Source organism: Heterodontus francisci, chromosome 35 (assembly GCF_036365525.1).
Source record: "Heterodontus francisci isolate sHetFra1 chromosome 35, sHetFra1.hap1, whole genome shotgun sequence".
Classification (NCBI taxonomy): domain Eukaryota; kingdom Metazoa; phylum Chordata; class Chondrichthyes; order Heterodontiformes; family Heterodontidae; genus Heterodontus; species Heterodontus francisci.
Window position 1 is genome coordinate 36,557,466 of NC_090405.1, and position 22,187 is coordinate 36,579,652.

The window sequence follows — 22,187 nt, forward strand, 5'->3', positions numbered from 1 at the left end:
GTCTATAAGACTCTGAGAAGTCCACTGTATCAACTCATCTTGTCTTTGAAGAAAAGCCTGCTAAATTAATTCTCAACGCTGCCTGAAAAGAATTGTTCTAAAAGATCCCAGTGACCCGTCAACGTGTATTCGGAGGCTAGACTGTATGCCAGTTTTGGAACACAACAGATCTCATCTGCTGTTTTCTTCAAAAATGAACAAGTGTTTTTTTTTTGGTCTGTCGCAGAGCTCTGAACAAAAAAGTCCCTTTTATTTTTCCAGTTAACCGGGTGTGTGTGAGTGTGAAGTGCTAAGGTAAAAGGGGAACTTTCAAATTTCAATCTGTGTGTTTATGCTTTACTTCATTACTGCTTAAGACTTGGTTTATAATACAGATAATTTTGTTGTTTATTCAAGAAACCTGGTTAGTGTGTTTTATTCTGGGAAAAATAGAATATATGATTGAGGGTATCGGTAAGTGGGAGAATTTAAATATCTGTTGTGACCTGTGGAGAAGTGGAACGACAATAAGCGGTGCACTCCTCCCGCCTCGGTTGTAACAGAATGGGCACCTGCCAGTGCGCATCTGAAATCAGCTGCTGATCAGCACATAGGAGTGATTTAGGATGATTCTCACTGCCATATATTTTTTTTCCCTGTGGCCTCCACTCGGTGGCTCCCTGCTGTGGAGTGGCTGAGATTGGGAACTTGGTAGATGGGGGATTCTGGGTGCAAATTTGTGCCTGATGCAATTTTTTGATGAAAGGAAGAACTTGCATTTATATATGCCTTTCAAAAACAGAGACTGTCCCAAAGCACTTTACAACCAATGAATTACTTTTTGAAGTGTAATCACTCTTGTAGGTAGCCAGTTTGCACACCGAAAGGTCCCACAATCAGCAATGTTGTAATGACGAATGACTGTTTTGGTGATGTTCATTGAGGAATAAATATTGGCAGGGCACCAGAGATAGCTCCCATGACCTTCAAAATAGTGCCATTGGATGTTTTGCATTCACCTGAGAGGGCAGGTGGGGTCTCAGTTTAATGTCTCATCTGAAAGACGGCACCTCCAACAGAGCAGCACTCCCTCAGTACTACACTGGTGTGTCAGCTGAGATTTTGTGCTTGGATCTCCAGAGTGGGGCTTCGACCCACAACGTTCTGACTCCGAAAAGAGAGTGCTACCAACTGAGCCATGGCAGATACGGTGAAAAACAGAATTGCAGTTCCTGGGTGGGAATGGCCTGCAGTATTTGGCCTGAACAGAAAAAGTGAGTCTGCTTTATGATGGAGCTGGAGAAATGAGGATGTTAATCTGTTCATTGTGTATCAATTATTTAATTACATGCAGGTGGAGGGTGTTAATTGCAGTCTTACTTACCCAGTCAGAGCATTATTGTATCCCTGTAACAAAGCCTGATGTTTCGAGTCAGTGTTAAAGAAATATTGATGGCATTAGGCGATGAGGAACTGACAGATAAAAAGCAAATTATCTTAAAGTTATACAGACAATTTGCTCACCCTTATTAAAGATTAAAAACCCTGATAAAGGATGCAGGTGTGATTGAGTTAACGAGGATAATAGAAGAGATTAGTGAAAGTATTGCTGAAAATAGAGACATATTGTTGAAGCTTTTCGTCTTGCAGCGAGCGGGACAATTCAATCGACAATTCAATTGAATTGTCCTGATGGGTGCAAGGCAAAAAGCTTCGACAAAATGTTTCTATTTTCAGTAATACTCAAGTTCTGTACTACCAAATGACTATTTAGATTAGTGAAAAGTGTGAAATCTGTTTTAAGAAAAAAAACTGGAGGACACCATCATGTCCTATCGTGAGCCTTCTGTTGGCGCGTGACCTTGATGAGTTAGTTGCCATGGATTTAAAGGTATGAGACAAAGACAAGAATATTTTCATTCTGCATTTTATAGACGTAGCAACTAGCTTTAGTCTTTCTTCAATAATAGCAAGGACAAAAGGGTGATTATAGATAAAATTATGGAGAAATGGATAGGGACTGGACTTGGGGCACCAGCAAAGTTTCTGACTGATAATGTAGGGGAATTTGTCAATGACTGGTTCAGAGATGTGTGAAAACATGAACATTATGGTTATGTATACTGTAGCTGGAAGTGCTTTCAGCAATGGACTCTGTGAAGGGAATCACGAAGTGATTGATGAAATGCTGCATAAAATCTTAGCTGACCAACCAAACTGCAAGTTGACAACTGCCCTGGCATGGACGGTTCATGCAAAGAATTCACTTCAGATAGTTGGAGGATATAGTCTCTATCAATTGGTCTATGGGTGAAATCCCAAATTTCCTTCATTACTTTGCGACAGTCCTCCTACTCTATAAGGTACTGCAATTAATTCCAATTTTTTTCTTGCACATTCAAATGCTTTACATGCAGGGAGACGGACTTTCATCAAAGCTGAGGTCAGAAAAAATTCGTAGAGCTTTGAGGCATCGTATAAGGCCATCTGAGGCAGAATTTAATTTAGGAGATTTGGTGCATTATGAAAGAGAGGGTCATAGGGAATGGAAGGTCCCTGGTAAGGTAATAGGGTGTGATGGTAAGACAGTAGTATCCAGCGTGGAAATCACTGTTCAGGTTCATTCCTTGGGATTAATCAGAGTTGATTACAAAATCTCAGAATCTGAGCAGCTGATAGAGGGAAGCGAGGCATCTTGTACCTCAAATAATCTTATTTTGCGATGAAGGTCCTGAGGAACAGAATACAGAAGGTGCAAGGTTGGATAGTAATGTGAGCGATCATGATGCTCAGAAAAGAGATAACACATCCAAAGGCCAGTTGCCCCGAGTAGGTACTCTGGTGACATATATTCAAGAGGGGTCTAATAAATGGAGGGATGCAATAGTTGTGGGACATGCAGGAAAATCTACTGGCAAGTTTAAATATTGGTTGAATGCTCAAGATGATGGACAAGAAGCAAGGTCCATGGCGGAATGGAGTGAGTGTTAAGAGTAAGAAAGCGCAGTGCAAGTTCTAATAGTGGGTCTGGAAGTGACTCTTGCATAAGGAAATGATCACATACTGGAGAAAGAGCCTCCAATAGTGTGCAAGGGAAATCTTATAGTAGTAGTCCTGCAAGACATCAAAGTGCTAATAGAGGCTGTAGTTTGAACAGATTGTACAATAAAACGAAGGCTAGAGAGCAGTCTCGGAATAGAACTAGAAGCAGAAGTCCTCATGGCCAGGAGGTTTTGGTGGCTGCCAATATACTTGAGGATAAACTAATAAGAGAAGCAAAACATAAGAAATTTGAGAGTTGGAGAGAGTTATCAGATAGGGGACAGCCAGCCTTGTCACATAGATGGATTTGTACTGAAAAAATCCTTCCAGATGAGACTTGCAAGGCTAGTTACGAGGGGTTTTGAAGAGTGACTGGGTGATACCGATGTTCGAATGGACTCTCCCACAGCTGGAAAAGAAATCTTGAAAATCTTTTTTGTTCTTCTACCACATATTCATCAGAGTGTAGATCCATTGACCTAAAAGCCATACTTCTGTAGGATGATGCTTTTCAGAGAAAAGTGTTTCTGTAACCCCCTAAAGAGGCAGCAGATGCAAAAGGAAAACTGTGGAAACTGAACAATTGCATCTGTGGCCTTAATGATGCTTCCAGGGTGTGTTAATGGTGAAATCTGTTTTGTTGAAAATTGGTTGTGTTCAAATAAAAGCAGATCCTGCAATGTTTTATTGGTAACAAAGTGAAATTTTCCAGCATCTTCATGATGCGTGTTGATGATTTCTTATGGGGTGGTACTGAGGACTTTCAGAAATATGTTATAAGATTAGGGCAAAATTTAAGATTGGGAGTCAGGATTGTGGGGCCTCTAAATATATTGGTTTAGGTATTAGGCAGACTAATTTTGGAAGAACTTTACATCAACAATCCTATTTTTAGAGTGTTATTCCCATCCCGGTTAATCATGCTAGGTCATCACAGAAAGATGATATATCTAAAGCAGAGTCTGAGCAATTGCAAAGATTGATTGGTCAATTAAACTGGTTGTGCTCTCAGATTAGACCTGATGCTAGTTTTGATGTGCTGGAGTTAAGCACGATGATGAAACATGCGAAAAGTTGAGAATGCTTTCAGGGCAAATAAAACATTAAAACAATTAAATATGGAGAAATGTGTACTGAAATTCCCATCCTTGGGTGACCCAAAGAACATGAAGCTAGTAATTTTTAGTGATGCTTCACATGTTAATCTTCCTGATTTAGTTTTTGAGTGCAGCTGGTTTCATAATATTTCTGATGGGTGAAAATGAGAAATGTTCTTCAGCATGGAAACTAAGAAAATAAAATGGGTCGTTAAAAGCACTTTAGCTACAGAAACATTTGGTCTTGTGGAGGCAGTAGATATAGAGTTTGATTTGTCAAATATTTTGGGTGAAATTTTGAACAAGGGACATTACAAAGATAGGATATCCATTGAATGTTATGTGGTAATCGTGCTTTGTGGGATAATGTTATTTCCGAGATGGGAGGAGAGCACTGTTAATTCAATTCCACTTCTCCACAGGTCACAGCATATCAATAAATTTTCCCACTTACCGAAACAGCCAGATAAGTACCCTATTTGTTCAAAGAATAAAGCACACCAACCAGATTTCTTTAATAAACAACAAAATTATTCATTTATTATAAACCAAGTCTTAACCAATAATGAAGTAAATATTAAAGTGCTGTATTATTATCCTAGCCCTCATGCACACACATATATCCAAAAACTGGTTAACCAGAAAAAGGAATTTTGTTTACTGCTGTTACCAAGAAATGGAAGGAAATAAAAAAAAAACTTGGACTGAAGCGAAGAGTTGGAAGTCCTTTGGTTTGGCGAGGTGTCCCAAAGTTGAACAGTTGGATGCCCCTCGGAGTCTTTCCAGGCAAGGTTGATAAACCATCTGTTTTGGGTAGGTGTTCCAAGAAAGTCAACTGCAGAAGCTTCACATATGCCTTCCATCAGGTGTGCAGCAACGGGTGTCAGTTCTTACACATTCGGTTCAAATCTTTTCAAGATACAAGGTTTCTGCAAACATGCAGGATTTCTTAAAACACTGGAGGCAACAGGAAACTTGATGCAGGGATTCTTCAGAGACAGGAGGAACTAGGAATCTGCCACAATTGAAATACAGCGTTTCTTCTCGAGATGCAGGATTCCTTTCCAAAGAGAAAGGTGGGTAGTTTTTCTCCTCTCCAGACAGAAACAACAACTGCCTGGTTCAAATTGAAACTATACTTTTCCAGAAACAAGTCTCATGGCCACTTTAAATCACTCCTTTGTCATTTTCTTGTAAACATCTGTCCCTTCAGGTCAGAAAACAACCCCCCTGTTGGGTTCTTTGTAAACAGGTGTTTTCCAGTAACAGCTTACATTCCATTCTCAGGTCAAACTCAGTCCCAAACCTTTTTTTTCTTAATACACAAAAATCAGCCATCTATAAATAATTCAATGTCCATGCAAACTTTTTCAGCTTTTTAAAATATAAATTCTCAAATTTTAACAAAGAAAATGGAAATCCTTGTAAGAATGTACACTCTGCAAAAAGTGTGAGTGAGGAAAAGACTGCATACTGACATCGCTAGATTGAAACAAATGCTGGAGAGAAAGGCTATTTCCAAACTTAAAAAGGTAGATGTAAGTTGTCAGCTATCTGATTGTACTAGCATTTCTTTTTGTGAAACAAAGAAATTGTCAGGGGTGCTAGAGGACAACATAATACTTTGTACCGAATATGGAATTTATTTTGATTTATTTTGAAATGTTCTTTGAGCATGTTAATGTAAGTTTTATTATAAAAGAAAGAACGGGATCTGTTAATTGTCAATTGTTTAATTATATGCAGGTGGAGGGTGTTAATTAGAGTCTTATTTGAGCACTTCTAAGCAGACACTTACTGAGACTGTTGGACGTTTTTGATTGAGGATCTATATATTTATAATCCTTTTATGCTGTACAGAAATATGAAACTGAGTAAAGATAGGCTCCAGCATCATCTTTCTACAACAGGCTTTCTGGAATTTAACATACAGGGCTCCACAGAGGAAGCCCAAAGATAAAATATATTCAGAAATAACTTTTTAAGATGTCTATGTAATCGTATTTGCAATTGCTTCAGGAACAAGTACGGATGTAAAATGCTGATCCTAGAATTGTTTTTCTCTGGAACAAACTGGTGCAGTGGTTAGCACCGCAGCCTCACAGCTCCAGCGACCCGGGTTCGGTTCTGGGTACTGCCTGTGCAGAGTTTGCAAGTTCTCCCTGTGACCGCGTGGGTTTCCTCCGGGTGCTCCTGTTTCCTCCCACATGCCAAAAACTTGCGGGTTGATGGGTTAATTGGCCATTGTAAAAATTGCTCCTTGTGTAGGTAGGTGGTAGGAGAATTGAGGGAAGGTGGGGATGTGAGAGGGGAAAATGGGATTAATGTAGGATTAGTATAAATGGGTGGTTGATGGTCGGCACAGACGTGCTGGGCCTGTTTCAGTGCTGAATCTCTCTCAGTGCTAAATCTCTCTACGACTCTAAACCCTTATGGACTCTTCAATATAAACAGAAAATGCTGGAAATACTCAGCAGGTCTGGCAGCATCTGTGGGGATAGAAACCGAGTTAATGTTTCAGGTCTCTGACCTTTGATCAGAACTCTTGGACTGTTCCCATTCCTAAAGTTTTGATTCTTGTGCAGAGTTTCTCATTCCGTTCAATTCTTTAACTTGAAGCTCTTTGTTCTCGATCAAGTTAAATCAAAGTAATTCACTTCCTTCTCTTTTTGTCATTGTCTTTTTTCTTCTGCCTGTAAGAAATAGTGCTTTTCACATTCAAATTGCATGTTTGTGCAACATTTAAAGAACACTGCAACATATGGAATTGTATACCCCCAGAACGTGTACATCCCCCAGCTTTTAAAGAAGCTGCCTGTAATTGACTGTACCTGTCTCTCTCTCGCAGTTGATGCTGTCTGAGTGGCTGGTGGATGTACCTGGTGACCTGGTTGAAGAATGGCTGCTGGTGGTCTGTCCTGTTGGCAAGCGGACTCTCATTGTAGCTTCCAGAGTAAGTGCTGAGCGCCTAAAATCTTCCCCATCCTGCGGGATTGGTCGAGCCTCAGTGCTGGTTCCCGACACGAATTCACACAGTATGCTGTCTTTATTAGAAGCGCTGCAATATCTGTGTAGTATTTACAGTTGCAACAATACACTGCTGTGAGACTGTAGAAGCATGTAGGATTCACTGTAAACTCCAACACTGAGCAGCTTCACTGGTACATATTGCAAGATTGGAAAGAGCTGGGGTTTGTTTTGATTTTGGGGTCAGAAAAGGGGCAGCCCTGGAATGGAAGTTGGGAGAAAAATATATACTGCCCTCAGACAGGGTACACAAAGGGATAGGTCAGTTGGGGAGAGATGATGGCATTAAAGAATTTTGGAAAAGAGGAGCTGTAATCAATGTGATAAAAATGTGGGAACTACTAAAGGCCCAGAAAAGGGTTACTGAGCTTTGTGTTGAAGTACAAAAGATTTGTAAATGAGAAGTTAGAAAAGACACCTATTAGATATTTTCAGGGGAAAAGTTAATTAAAAACCTTTAATGTATTATGCACTTAAAAACCCTGTCTAGTCGCCTGGGGCAGCATTAATATATCTCCATATTGCCCTTTTTCAGAGCTGCTTTAATACAAAACAGATAATGGGTAGCCCAATCCTCTGGGTCTGAATGGTGTGAATGAATCGCGTGGGGTAAAAGTAGAAAACTGAGTGGGGCTGAAAACACTTCCTTTTTAAAAAGGAAGTGAAGAGAACATGTCCTGTGACATTTCCTCCCTCTGAACTAGATTTGGTCCTTGAATGAGAAGGCGGAAACCCAAATTGAGTCACCCAGTGGTGCTAATGCTGCGTTGGAAGAGGTTAACAGGGTGGTTTTAGTTGAGCCCTGGGAGCAGCTCCACATGAAGGGCTGGTGAGTGGTAATTAGAGATTGGAGGGAGGGGGTTGTAAAGAGAAAGTAGAACACAAAAGAGTGAGAACATGAAAAATTGTATCAGTATCTTTGAGATGGATTGACCTGTTGGTTTCTATTGAATCTCCTTCGGTCAGGGGAGCACGGCAGCATACACGCGAAGCGGCTTCTGTGTGAACAGGTTTCCCTCGCTGCTTCCTGGTGGAAATCGGCATAACTCTGCTACAGGCAAAGGTAAGCGCACTTTAATAAATACATAATTTTTAATAAAGCTTTCTCGAGTCGAGCAGAAAGACCTGACCACGTACTGGTTCAGGGTCCGACAGAGTCACAATCAGGCAGAGAATCATGGAATTTTACAGCGTAGAAAGCGGACCCTTTGGTCCCTCAAGCCTATTCTGGCTCTCTGAAAGAGCTGTGCATTTAGACCCCTTCCTCCTGCCCTCTCTCAATGCACTTTAAATGACTTTTTCTTTATATGTTTATCCATTTCCCTTTTTAAAAAGTTGTATGGATTCTGCTTCCCCCACTGTTTCTGGTTGGGCATTCTATGTCCTAACAACCTCTGCATTGAAAAATATTCTCCTAATCTTTCCCTTCATTTTTATGATCTTCTATCAATGCCCTGCAGTTATCAACTCATTGACCAGTGGAAATTGTTTTCTCCCCATTTACTTTATCAAAATTTCCTAATTTTGAATACAGTCCTCACCACATCTTGTAGTGTGTTGATGTTAACGAGATTTTCCCACTATACTCTGGCAGTAAAACCAAAAAAGCAAGCATTTTAAAAAAAAATTACTCCATCTCCACTTAGCAACCAGCTCTCCTAATTGTTAGCAGCAACTGTATCCAGAATCTCAACACTGAGGTGATTGCAATTTAACGAGGTGTGAACAGCTGATTGATACTGCTTGAAGTCCTGACTTTTTGCTTAAAATCAGCAGAGCTTTGTATATGGGTAAGTACTTATTGAACTGCTTGAAGCAGTCAACAGGCTTAATGCATGCAAAGCTGTGCGTTTGTAATTGACTCCTATGGTGGTGCAAAGGGTTAGCGGCATTTACAGACTACGAGCGCTGCTCATGATAAGCACCAATGGCTTAAGTGGTAGAGGCCATATCTGTATTATATCAGTGCTCAAGCTCGCTTTAGGGTTGAGAATACTGACTGAGGAGGAACTGTGGCTGAAATGTTATTTATATTTTGTGTTGTGCGTGCTCTCGTGCCAATGGGCACTGAGACTAATGCCAGTGTCCCCCTATAACTAACTCAGCATGGACCCGGAACCAGGCCTCAGACCTTAGTCTGCGTTCATCGGTGTTGCACTATTCAGTGCATCTAATCCATTGAACTATCTGGCTGGGCCTATTTATAAAGAGAGAATCTCCCCTATTTTAAAAGCCAAATGATCCAGCAACAAAAAAAACATTAATATTAACACAAATGTTTTTTTTTTACATTTAAAAAAAAAAAGTGTTTTTGGAGGGAGTTGGGGTGCTGGTTGGATCTGTTACTGAGACTGATGGTGTTTGTGAGCTGAGTTAGCTTTAGCAGTATGAAGAAACCATTAATGCACAGTGTATTACTGAAGGAGTGCTGTACTGTCAGAGGTATCTTCTTTTGAATGAGACATTAAACCAAGGCCCTGTTTGCCCTCTCAGGTGGATGTAAAAGATCCCATGGTACCATTTGGAAGAAGAGCAGCTTCCTCCTGAAGTCCCCAGCATTACAGATGCCAGACTTCAGCCAATTCGATTCACTCTGCGTGATATCAAGAAACGACTGAAGGCACTGGATACTGCAAAGGCTATGGGCCCTGACAATATCCCAGCAATAGTACTGAAGACTTGTGCTCCAGAACTTGCCGCGCCCCTAGCCAAGCTGTTCCAGTATAGCTACAACACTGGCATCTACCTGGCAATGTGGAAAATTGCCCAGATATGTCCTGTACACAAAAACCAGGACAAATCCAACCCGGCCAATTACCGCCCCATCAGCCTACTCACAATCATCAGTAAAGTGATGGAAGGTGTCATCGACAGTGCCATCAAGCGGCACTTGCTTAGCAATAGCCTGCTCAGTGACTGTCAATTTGGGTTCCGCCAGGGCCTGACCTCATTACAGCCTTGGTTCAAACATGGACAAAAGAGCTGAACTCGAGATGAGGTGAGAGTGACTGCCCTTGACATCAAGGCAGTCAAGGAGCCCTAGCAAAACTGAAGTCGATGGGAATCAGGGGGAAAACCCTCTGCTGGCTGGAGTCATACCTAGCGCAAAGAAAGATGGTTGTGGTTGTTGGAGGTCAATCATCTGAGCTCTGGGACATCACTGCAGGATTTCCTCAGGGTAGTGTCCTAGGCCCAACCATCTTCAGCTGCTTCATCAATGACCTTCCTTCAATCATAAGGTCAGAAGTGGGGATGTTCGCTGATGATTGCACAATGTTCAGCACCATTCGCAACTCCTCAGATACTGAAGCAGTCCGTGTAGAATTGCAGCAAGACCTGAACAATATCCAGGCTTGGGCTGATAAGTGGCAAGTAACATTCACGCCACACAAGTGCCAGGCACTGACCATCTCCAACAAGAAAGAATCTAACTATCTCCCCTTGACATTCAATGGCATTACCATCGCTGAGTCCCCCACTATCAACATCCTAGGGGCTACCATTGACCAGAAACTGAACTGGAGTAGCCATATAAATACTGTGGCTACAAGAGCAGGTCAGAGGCTAGGAATCCTGAGGTGAGTAACTCACCTCCTGACTCCCCAAAGCCTGTCCACCATCTACAAGGCACAAGTCAGGAGTGTGATGGAATACTCTCCATTTGCCTGGATGGGTGCAGCTCCAACAACACTCAAGAAGCTCGACACCATCCAGGACAAAGCAGCCTGCTTGTTTGGCACCCCATCTACAAACATTCACTCCCTCCTCCACCAACGCACAGTAGTGTACCATCTACAAGATGCACTGCAGCAATGCACCAAGGCTCCTTAGACAGCACCTTCCACACCCACGACCTCTACCGACCAGAAGGACCAGGGCAGCAAATGCATGGGAAGACCACCACCTGCAAGTTCCCCTCCAAGTCACACACCATCCTGACTTGGAACTATATCGCTGTTCCTTCACTGTTGCTGGGTCAAAATCCTGGAACTCCCTTCCTAACACCATCGGGAACATCCTTCCTGCAACTACCCTGTCAAGCCCTCTTAGAATTTTACAGGTTTCTATGAGATCCCCCTCACTCTTCTGAACTCCAGGAAATATAATCCTAACCGACTCAATCTCTCCTCATACGTCAGTCCTGCTATCCCAGGAATCAGTCTGGTAAACCTTTGCTGCACTCCCTCTATAGCAAGATCATCCTTCCTCAGATAAGGAGACCAAAACTGCTCACAATATTCCAGGTGTGGCCTCATCAAGGCCCTGTATAATTGTAGCAAGACATCCCTGCTTCTGTACTCGAATCCTCTCGCTATGAAGGCCAACGTACCATTTGCCATTTTTACCGCCTGTTGCGCCTGCATGCTTACCTTCAGCGACTGGTGTACGAGAACACCCAGGTCTCGCTGCATATTCCCCTCTCTGTTTATAGCCATTCAGATAATCTGCCTTCCTGTTTTTGCTACCAAAGTGGATAACCTCACATTTATCCAGATTATACTGCACCTGCCATTCATTAGCCCACTCACTCAACTTGTCCAAATCGCCCTGAAGCCTCTCTGCATCCTCCTCACAACTCACCCTCCCACCCAGTTTTGTCATCTGCAAATTTGGAGATATTACATTTAGTTCCCTCATCTAAATCATTAATATATATTGTGAATAGCTGGGGTCCTATCACCGATCCCTGCCGTACCCCACTAGTCACTGCCTGCCATTTGGAAAAAGACCCATTTATCCCTACTGTTAATTCCTGTCTGCCAACCAATTTTCTATCTATCGCAATACACTAGCCCCAATCCCATGCGCTTTAATTTTACACGCTAATCTCTTCTGTGGGACTTTGTCGAAAGCCTTCTGAAAGTCCAAATACACCACATCCACTGACTCCCCCTCACCAACTCTCCTAGTTATATCCTTGAAGAATTCTAGTAGATTTGTCAAGCATGATTTCCCGTTCGTAAATCCATGCTGACTCTGCCCGATTCTGCCACTGTTCTCCAAGTGCTCTGCTATAAAATCTTTGATAATGGACTCTAGAATTTTCCCCACTACCGACGTCAGATTGACTGATCTATAATTCCCTGCTTTCTCTCTACCTCCCTTTTTAAATAGTGGGGTTACATTAGCTACCCTCCAATCTGTAGGAACTGTTCCAGAGACTATAGAATCTTGGAAGATGACCACCAATGCATCCACTATTTCTTGGGCCACTTCCTTAAGTACTCTGGGATGCATACCATCAGGCCCTGGGGATTTATCGGCCTTCAATCCCATCAATTTCCCCAACACCATTTCTCTACTAATACTGATTTCCTTCAGTTCCCCTCTCTCATTTAAGCCTGTGTTCCACAGCATTTCTGGGATGAACCATTCTATGTTTCTATTCTCCTGGTGTTCTGGTCAATGTTTAAACCTTAACAAACATCACTAAAAAGAAATAGATAACCCAGTCACTATCATATTGCTGTTGTGGGAGCTTGTTGTGCTCATTGGCTCCCAATAGTTCCCACATTACAACAATTGTTAATTGTATATTACCTGCAGGTAATGGGCATTAACAATTAACTTTTGCTCCAATAAAGAGGAACAGATTGAAACTGTGAGGGTTGTGTTAGGAGATGGATGTTTGTAATGTAAATCTCTGTAAATATAAGTTTATCGAACTAAGTAAAGATGCGCTTCTGTTCTATCCTTTTCCAGATGGCTTTATGGATTATAGCAACTGCATTTAAAAAGTACTTAACAGCTTTAAAGCATTTTAGGATGACCAGAGAAAGGGATGCAAGTTTATTTATTTTTTTTATTTAGAGATACAGCACTGAAACAGGCCCTTCGGCCCACCGAGTCTGTGCCGACCAACAATCACCCATTTATACTAACCCTACAGTAATCCCATATTCCCTACCTACACTAGGGGCAATTTACAACAGCCAATTTACCTATCACCTGCAAGTCTTTGGCGGTGGGAGGAAACCGGAGCACCCGGTGAAAACCCACGCGGTCACAGGGAGAACTTGCAAACTCCGCACAGGCAGTACCCAGAAAGTTCTCTCCTTTTCTTTATTGACCAGGTCCTTGAACGCTTCATTCGCTTGCACTGCCTAACTCAGTAACAGCTCCAGTTTAGTTGCCCATATGTCACTGTGCACTCTTTAATCACATTTTTTATTTGTTAAATCAGAAACATGAACTCACAGGGGGCTTAGTGGTTAATTTTCATTAGTCTGAGCTCCCTGGATGTGATGTCATTGATTTTGAGAAACTTGTAATCGAGCTTTGGGGAGAATGTCTTTCTGGATTCTATTATCCTAATTATTGCTAACTCTTGGACCTTCCTTCTCCAGATTACACCATATTGGACTGCATTTACAGTGAAGTGAACAGAACATTCTTTGTCTTGGATGTGATGTGTTGGAGGGGTCACCCAGTCTATGACTGTCAGGTCTGTATGAAGTCAGTGAGATTAAAGTGCCTCTCTCTTTTGTTCCATTGTATTCACCGTATTGTAATTCACAGAACGTGGGAGATTTCTTTTAAAATGTTTCATTTACTTAGCAAGCTTTATGTAACGCAAATAGTCTTGAATAAGCTAAAATTAAAAACAAAATCGGGACCGTTTACAAAGGTGCTTGGATTTTGACATTAAGTGACAGCTTGACTCAGCTGATAGCCAGCCTTGCCTCTGAGTCAGAAGGTCAAGGCTTCAAGCTCCAGCGCAGACTCAAGCACCTGATGCACATTCACGGTGCAATACTGAGGGAGTTGCAGGGACTATTAAACGGAGGCTCTAACTACCTGCTCACATGATGCGAAAGATCCTATAACAGTATTCAAAGAAGAGCGGGGGAGTTCTCTTGGTGTCCTGACTGACATTTATCCCTCAACTTAAAATGATCATCTGGTCACTTGTTACCTTACTGGGTTTATTAAAATTCGTTCTTGAGATATGTGCATCACTGGCAAAGCCAGCATTTGTTGCCCATACCTAATTGCTATTGAGAAGGTGGTGGTGAGCCACATTCTTGAACCACTGCAGTCCATGTGGTGTAGGTACACCCCAGTGCTGTTGGGCAGGGAGTTCCAGGATTTTGACCCAGCGACGGTGAAGGAATGGTAATGTAGTTCCAAGTCAGGATGGTGTTGACTTGGACGGGAACTTGCAGGTGGTGTTCTCATGCATCTGCTGCCTTTGTCCTTCTAGGTGGTAGAGGTCATGGGTTTGGAAGGTGCTGTCGAGGGAGGGTTGGCAAGTTTGGGAGCCTTGACTTGTACAAATTGAATGTCATGTTGCCTACAAAATAAAAGAGTACACTTCAAAAAGTAATTAATGTGCTTTGAAATATCCTAAGGGTATGATCAGCTACTATATTAATGTAGATCCTTTAGTGGGTTTGCAAATGTGGAGAATAATTTTTTTTTACTTCTATTTTTAAAAAAACAGACAGAATTCAGATTTTTCTGGCTTCAGTCAAAATTGCAAGAGGAAGGTGAGAAGCTGGCTGAGATAGCGAGCCGGAATCCAGTGAGTGTTTCCACTTTGTTTGTGGCAAGCTTTGCATATACTAGTCTGAGCTAAAGGTTTATTTACCCTTGTGTGACTATCACGGACAAGCTGAAAGTGAGTTATTTTCGAGCACAGTACGATACAGCACTGTCCCTTCACCAGTGGCTCTGGGTCTCTATCCAGCCTGGGACAATGGGATCAAAGTCTCTTCGTAAAATAAGGTTGGACAGACTCCACCATTGGGATCCACGACATCAAACTGCCCATAATCTTGGCCCTCACTTGTCACTTTTCAGTTGGGCAATAAGGTAGTTGGATTGGGAAATGTCACTTTAATAATGTGTAGATTTGCTTCATGTGTTTGGAGTTGAGCTACGTTATCAGAGAGTAGCGAGAGATTCAGTCCTGCAGCATACTGCATTTTGAGTGTGTCATTGTTAAAATTGTTGCCGTTCCCTAGCACTGACATTCTTGATTTGATAAGCAGAGAATAATTTCTTCAGCCAGGGATCAGTCAAAATCAAAAATGTCCACATTAAGTGCAAAAATAGTTTTTATTTCCAGGGAGCTGGAATAGAGGGGAGGAAGTGATGCTTCAGTAGTACAGAGCCTTGGTCAGACTGGAGATCTGGAGTACAGTGTTCAATTTTGGACACTAAACCACAGGAAAGGTATATTAGGGTGGAGTGCAGATTCACCAGAATATTACCCGGACTTCAAAGGATAAATTATGAGGAGGCAGGTTGCATAAAGTTAATTTGATCTAATCAAGGTGTTTTAAATGTTGGAGTTGAATTTTTTAGTGTTTTTTTTTGTGGCTTGAATCCTTGCCTGAGTACAGAAACAAAATGCTGCAGATACTGGAAATCGGAAATAAAGATAGGTGCTGCAAGTGCTCAGTAGGTCAAGCAGCATCTGTGGAGCGAGAAACAGAGTTAACACTTCAGGTCGATGATCTTTCACCAGAACTGGAAGACGTTAGAGAAGTAACCTGTGTCTGTTTTCTGTTTTTTTAATTTCGGTTCTGAGTGATGTCCTAACGTATCATTTTTCACTCTGGCTGTAAGATAATTGGCTTGGGAATGGAAATGTCACTTCAGTGAGGCTCGTGTTTGCTTCATGTGTTTGGAGTTGAGGTGCATTATCACAACACGTTTAGAAACATACTGTCCCACCCCAAATCTAAACATGCTTCTTGTTTGAATAAGGGAGCTGTGGCGTCAAAGGAGGCAAGACTTTGCTCTGCCTCACCCACAGAGCTGGAAAGAATGTTGATAAAGGCTTTAAGCAATACAGTAAAAGTAAACAAGGGGACATGTAAACAGGGAACACAATCTGGATTTGAGGGGAAAACCGACTCGGTGGCATTTTAACCCTGTCCTGGACTTTGTTGTTACAAGTCAGATAGCCAGATGGTTAAGATAAAAGCTTGTAAGTTTATAGAGACACATGTTGCATATTATACACTTCCAACCAGTTGCCCCTCTTTGAGACTACTGCCCCATGTATGAGCACAGGTGAGTACCCAGTAGTACACACCACCTGAATACTATTAATACCTGCCATCCAGATGTTCTTACTCCAGTTGTTGGAGCCCCCAGTTGTTGTTTCACTTTGGGTGGGAGGGCAACTACATTCAAAAATGTATGAGTTTATTTCCACCATCTTTTTTTAAACAAGAAGTAGATCTTGGTCTTTGTGCCTCTGTCTATGGACTCCTGTTGAGGAGGGAGCTGACAGCCACAGGTGTCTGGGTGTGTTGAGCAGGTTGAATAGTCCAGCATGACTCCGTCCACTTTTTCTACATAGTGTTGTCCCTCAGCAGGGGCCAGGGTCAGGAACTCAACCTGTGGTGGATCCCCACTCTGCCAGTCAAGGGATCCACCTGCCATGACATGCGAGTGGACCTTTTACTGACCTTCTGTAAGTCCTCTCCGTATTAGTACTGGATCTCTGCAGCGTATAAAGTCTCCTGCAGCTATGTGAACAACTTCTTATTTTAAAAAATTCTAACTGGGTGTTTGATGGTCTAAACCATTTCTCTCATCCTGCCATTTGAGAAATTTTCAACGTGAGAGTAAATCCCTTGAGTGAACATTGTCTTGCATAATTTAGAGGATTATTGTAGGTCCCACCACATTTACATGAGCGTCAACTTTTTACTGGCTAGCAATTGTATATTTTCCTTTTCATATTGTGTCACCACATTGCAGGTCATCCCTGTCACAAAGGATAGAAGCTGACCCAATTCCAGGTCTCTGGGATGTACCCACATCATGATGTTGGACACCTTTAAGAATTTTTATTCGTGACCAAAGAACCACAGAAAAATTTCAGCATAGAAAGAGGCCATTCAGCCTGTCGTGTCTATGCTGGCTGAAAACTAGCTGCCCAATCTAATTCCACCTTCCAGCACTTCAGGTGCAAGTCCAGCTACCTTTTAAAAAGAATTGAGGGTCACTCCCTCCACCACTGTTACTGGCGGTGAGTTCCAGACACCCACCACCCTCGGTGAAAAAGTTTTTCCTTATATCCCCTCTAATCCTTCTACCAGTCACCTTATCTCTGTGCCCCGGTAATTAACCTCTCTGTTAGGGGAAACAGGCCCTTCCTGTCTCCTCTATCTAGGCCCATCATCATCTTGTTCACCTCAATTAAGTGACCTTTCATTGAGTTTCCTGAAATTCCGCAGTGTTGCTCTCTTTCCCTCTCCCTCCCCATCCTGCTGTGTCGTTCCATGTGGCCCCTCTCTCCCATTCCACTGTGTACTTGCAACCTCACTATTTCCAATGGAACTGCCCTAAGGTAACTTCATCAGAGCTGCCCAGCATACCTGCTTGAAGCTCTGTACATCAGCAGTCAAAATCAGTTGTACTTTTGTTTAACAAAGCTGTATTAGAAATGCAAAGTTATACCAACTAGGAAAGGATGATGATGCTTGTCTTTTTTCGCTTGAAAAAATGAGGGCTGAGAGTGATCTAATAGAGGTCTTTAAAATAATGAAAGGTTTAGATAGGATGGAGAGGGTGTTTCCGCTTGTGGAGAAGATGAAACCATATAAGATAGTCACCAATAGGGAATTCAAAAGAAACTTCTTTACCCAGAGAGTGATGAGAATGTGGAACTTGCTGCCACAGGGAGTGGTTGAGGTGAATGGTCGAGATTATGGTTGTCCAATGTACGGCCTACTGGCCAGAGTCTGGCCCTCTGAGGTTTCCATCCGGCCCTCGGGTATACACTGACGGAATGTCAGGCACCTCGGTGGCAGCTATAGGTTTTTTGGGACCCTGCTCCCACACAACAAGGCTATGTCGAGCGGCGGTCACAGCCTGCCTCTATTAGCCTTATTTATGGTGAGTGCAAAAACGAGGAGCGGGGTGAGGGCAGTGGGAAGTGGAGAGCGGGTAGGGGGCAGTGAGAGATGCACAGAAAGAGAGCGGAGAGAGGGATGAGTGGGGGTGTGTCGAGAGTGGGGGTGCGTCGAGAGTGGGGTGCGCGCACGCGCGTTGCAAGAGAGGGGGAGAAGGGGGAAGCGCGCAGAGAGGGAGGAAGGGAGGAGGCATGGGCGTAGGGGAGGGGGGTGGGGGATGCGCGTAGAGACTGGGTGTGTAGAGCGAGAGAGACAGAGAGGGGATGTGCGTAGAGAGAAAGGGACGGGGAGACACAGACACTGGGAGAGAGGGAGGGGGGGTGACACGCAGAAAAGGGAGGGAGAGCGATCTAGAATCACTCCTGACAGATGGACATCTATCTGGAATACTCTGCATTGCTACTTCAGGTGTACGGGCAGAGATTGACTACTAATGCAAGCAAAAACAATGCCAGGTATGTCACTAAATCAGTGTTCAACATTGTGACAAGAAAGTCAGTCAATAAATTGGGCTTCTCATTTAAAGCTTCTTCACAAAAATACACGTTTATTGTTTTATAGTAAGATAAATTCTTAATGCCTTTATCTCACGGGCCTCCTATGGGGGACAAAAATTGTAATGTGGCCCCCATGTGAAAAATTTGGACACCCCTGGTCTAAGATGCATTTATGGAGAGGCTAGATAAGCAACTGAGGGAGAAGGGAAGAGAGCGTTATGTTGAGAGTTGGATAAGGTAGGATGGGAGGATGATTGAGAGGACATAAACATGGCATGGATTGGTTGAGCCAAATGGCCTGTCTCTATGCTGTATATGTACAACAAAACACGCCAAGCTCTCTGCAGTCATTTCTAAACATTTTTTTTGGCTTGCTAGCCAGCATTACACTTGGGTTGTCAGTGCAGTTGAAAAGTGCATAAGTGAATCTCTTTCTTCTCTCCACAGTTTAAGTTTGTGGGCCTTCTAAATTCGCCATGCACACCAGAAGCCATTTGTCAGACTTTGACTGCAAATTATCCATTTGAGGTAACAACAAAAGTGTTCCATAGTATTTATTGGATATTGTACAGCTACTTGTTTGATTCACTACCCTCTCCCTAAACAGCAGCCTGTATTTTTCTCGACATTTTTTTGTTGCCGCCACTAGCCCATTTACGTTGTTTAAGCCAAGGTCAGAATAACATCGATTGGAGAATCCCAGCTCGAGACCCGCAATGAGTCCAGTTAGCATTTTGGGTGGGGAAAAAAGTCAAAGTTAAACATGAAAATTATCCCTACATTTGTGTCACAAGGGAATTGTTGTGCATGATACCACTACTTACCACTTTCTCTTTGGCCTCCTTATCTCGAGAGACAATGGGTGGTCAGTGGTACTTACCACTTTAAAAATACAGTAATTACTCATTCCTGTTTAGTGTCAGCTGTGGCTCAGTGGTTGCACTCTCGCCTCTGAGTCAGAAGGTTATGGGTTCAAGTTCCATTCCAGGGGATTGTATACTAACTCTAGGCTGACGCTGCAATGGAGCGCTGCACTGTCGGAGGTGTCGTCTGTCGGATGAGACTGAGGCCCCATCTACTTGCTCGGTTGGATGGAAAAGTTCCTGTGACACTATTTCTAAGAAGTGTAGGAGAGTTATCCCCAGTGTCCTGGCCAATATTTCTCCATTAACCAACATCACACAAAACAGTAAAATAAAAGCAAAATACTGCGGATGCTGGAAATCTGATACAAAAACAAGAAATGCTGGATTCACTCAGCAGGTCTGGCAGCATCTGTGGAAAGAGAAGCAGAGTTAACGTTTCGGGTCACTGACCCGAAACGTTAACTCTGCTTCTCTTTCCACAGATGCTGCCAGACCTGCTGAGTGAATCCAGCATTTCTTGTTTTTGTATCACACAAAACAGATTATCTGGTCATTATCACACTTCTGTTTGTGGGAGCTTGTTGTGTGTAAATCAGCTGCTGTGTTCCCTACATTACAACAGTGACTCATTTCAGAAGTACTTCATTGGCTGTACAGCTCTTTGGGACATCCTAAGTTTGTGATGATGCTATATAAATACAAGTCTGTCCTTTTTCTTTTCCTTCCTCTCTTTGTCCCTCTCTCACACTTACCCTCTCTCTCCCTTTTACATCCACTTTCCCCTTCGCCTCTTCCGCCCCCTGCCTTCCACCGCATGCATGTTTTCCCCCCCCCTCTCACTTGCTATTCCCCCCCCCCCCCCCCACTCACTTGCTATCCTCCCCTCTCCCGTTCACTCTGTTCCTGTCCCTCTCTCTGCCCACATCATGTATTTATTAATTTCAGTGTAAAACTTGTGCGTAAGTGTGTCTGTGTGCAAGAAACTGAGGTCCCACTTTAAGTTGGGTCTCTGTTCCTCTCCAGAATGGGTGTGTGATCTGAATTGTGCCTTGCAGGTGGATGGGTTGCTGTTCTACCACAGACAGACGCACTACACCCCAGGGAGCACGCCGCTGGTTGGCTGGCTGAAACCGTACATGGTGGCCGACATCCTGGGACTGGCCATCCCCACTTGCCCTTTGTCCATGAAGCCTGAGTATGCAAACTCGCAAATGCAGCAAATCATTGAGCTGAAAAAGAGCAAAGTCAGGGAAGACAGCGCCAGTCCGGGCACGAAGGGGACAAGTGGATCGGGGCGATATGAACTGGAGCATCTCTCTACTCCCAAAAAGGCTGAATCCTCGTCCACTAAAATGGAGTGCACCAACAAAATTGAAAGCTAAGTGGCCTGGGCTGTGTGGATATGGCGTGATCTAGGATGGCAGTTCTCCTGCCGAAAGTCCTCAAAGGATCAGGCCTCCCAATATTTATTTTAAAATAAAAAGTTAGATTTGACCTTTCTCTAAGGCAGGCTCTAATTGAGAATTTTGAAAGGAATTGTTTGGGGTGAGGTGTGCCTTTTCTTGCTCCACAGTTTGGTTACACAATGTTCTTGAGAGTCACAGTGAGTATGTGAAGTATCTCAAGCTTCAGCAGTATCTGAGCCATTCTGCACATGCCTGGAGGGTTAATCTTTTAAGAGGGGAAACAAACTAATGACCTGAAGGAACATCCCCATAGTAAAAGTGTTCAAGGGAGGGCAGTTGTCAGGGTACTTGAGAACGTCAAGTGTGTGATAGCATTTGGTTCTATCTTGTGCTGAAACCTATTGAGAGCCTTGAATTCTGAGTTAGTCTTTGTTTTTACAATGCAGGTTAAGAATTGGTGGGCGGTGGGTGTATTTATTAATCCTAGTACATAGGATCACTAACAATTCTGGCAGAAGTGTTGGAAACACCAGCAGAAGTTCACTCATATGCTTTCACACGCATCCCATTGGGTGGACCGTGCAGGTGCTGAAAAGTTGGCCCCTTCTGAATTCATTTTAAGATGTCCTTCCTTTGAATCCATTCGTACTGACAAATCTTTGGTTGCTTGATGCACACTTGCGGACGTGTAACACTATAAACAGCTGCGGATCGACATTAAACTTGGCTGCAATCCCTCCAGCAGTGTATGCAGTTCACTTCTCCTGTATTCCCTTGGCTATTCCCAGGATTGTAGGAAGGCTCGAGACATCATTTCACTCTTGGAGCAACGCTGTCACTTTCAAAAGAGAAATGTGTTTTGGATGGGTTGCCGTGTTTATAAGGTCTGATGACTCCCCTTGAACAACTGTCTTTGAAATATCTTTCTAGAAATGTGAAACTTCATTTCATTGGGAATCTTGTGTTTTTATTTTGTCTGTTATATCCCAGGCCGATGTTTCTAAAGGTTGATTTATAGCTTTGCTGAAAGTCTTCAGTACTGTGCTGAGGATGATTGATTGTGCTGTCTACCAATCTTGTGACCTGTTTTTTAATAAATCAAAAATTTCTCATTGTAATGCCACATGAGTTGCATTGTGTGTGCCTCTATTCCCCACTGATGTAATTACTGCTACAAAACAAGCTTGTGAGCCAAATCTGTCATCTTTGTCTTCCAGCTACTGGGAGAGCGGTTTTGGTGGTGGGGGGGGAGGGGGGGTGGGCGGATGGAGATGAAAAGAGGGTCTTCCATTGTCTCGACTAGTGTCATTCTGCACAACAGCTTGGATCAACACTTCCTTTTGCAACAAGAATAATGATCCTGCGAGTGCGGATGTTGCAGCAAAGTAACAAAAGT

General features: G+C 42.9%; 1 protein-coding gene across 4 annotated transcripts in view; it reads left to right on the plus strand.

Annotated features, from left to right (window-relative positions):
- snupn (snurportin 1) overlaps nt 1-21,921 on the plus strand; it is a 36,601-nt gene extending 14,680 nt beyond the window's left edge. For all 4 annotated transcript variants that reach the window (XM_068015348.1, XM_068015346.1, XM_068015345.1 and 1 more), the window contains exons 4-9: nt 6,967-7,071; nt 8,112-8,208; nt 13,493-13,590; nt 14,590-14,670; nt 18,967-19,047; nt 20,441-21,921. In XM_068015348.1, coding sequence (XP_067871449.1) covers nt 6,967-7,071; nt 8,112-8,208; nt 13,493-13,590; nt 14,590-14,670; nt 18,967-19,047; nt 20,441-20,767 — 789 coding nt within the window. In that variant the 3' untranslated portion in view covers nt 20,768-21,921. The remainder of the gene's footprint in view (nt 1-6,966; nt 7,072-8,111; nt 8,209-13,492; nt 13,591-14,589; nt 14,671-18,966; nt 19,048-20,440) is intronic.
- The last annotated feature ends 266 nt before the right edge of the window (nt 21,922-22,187 follow it).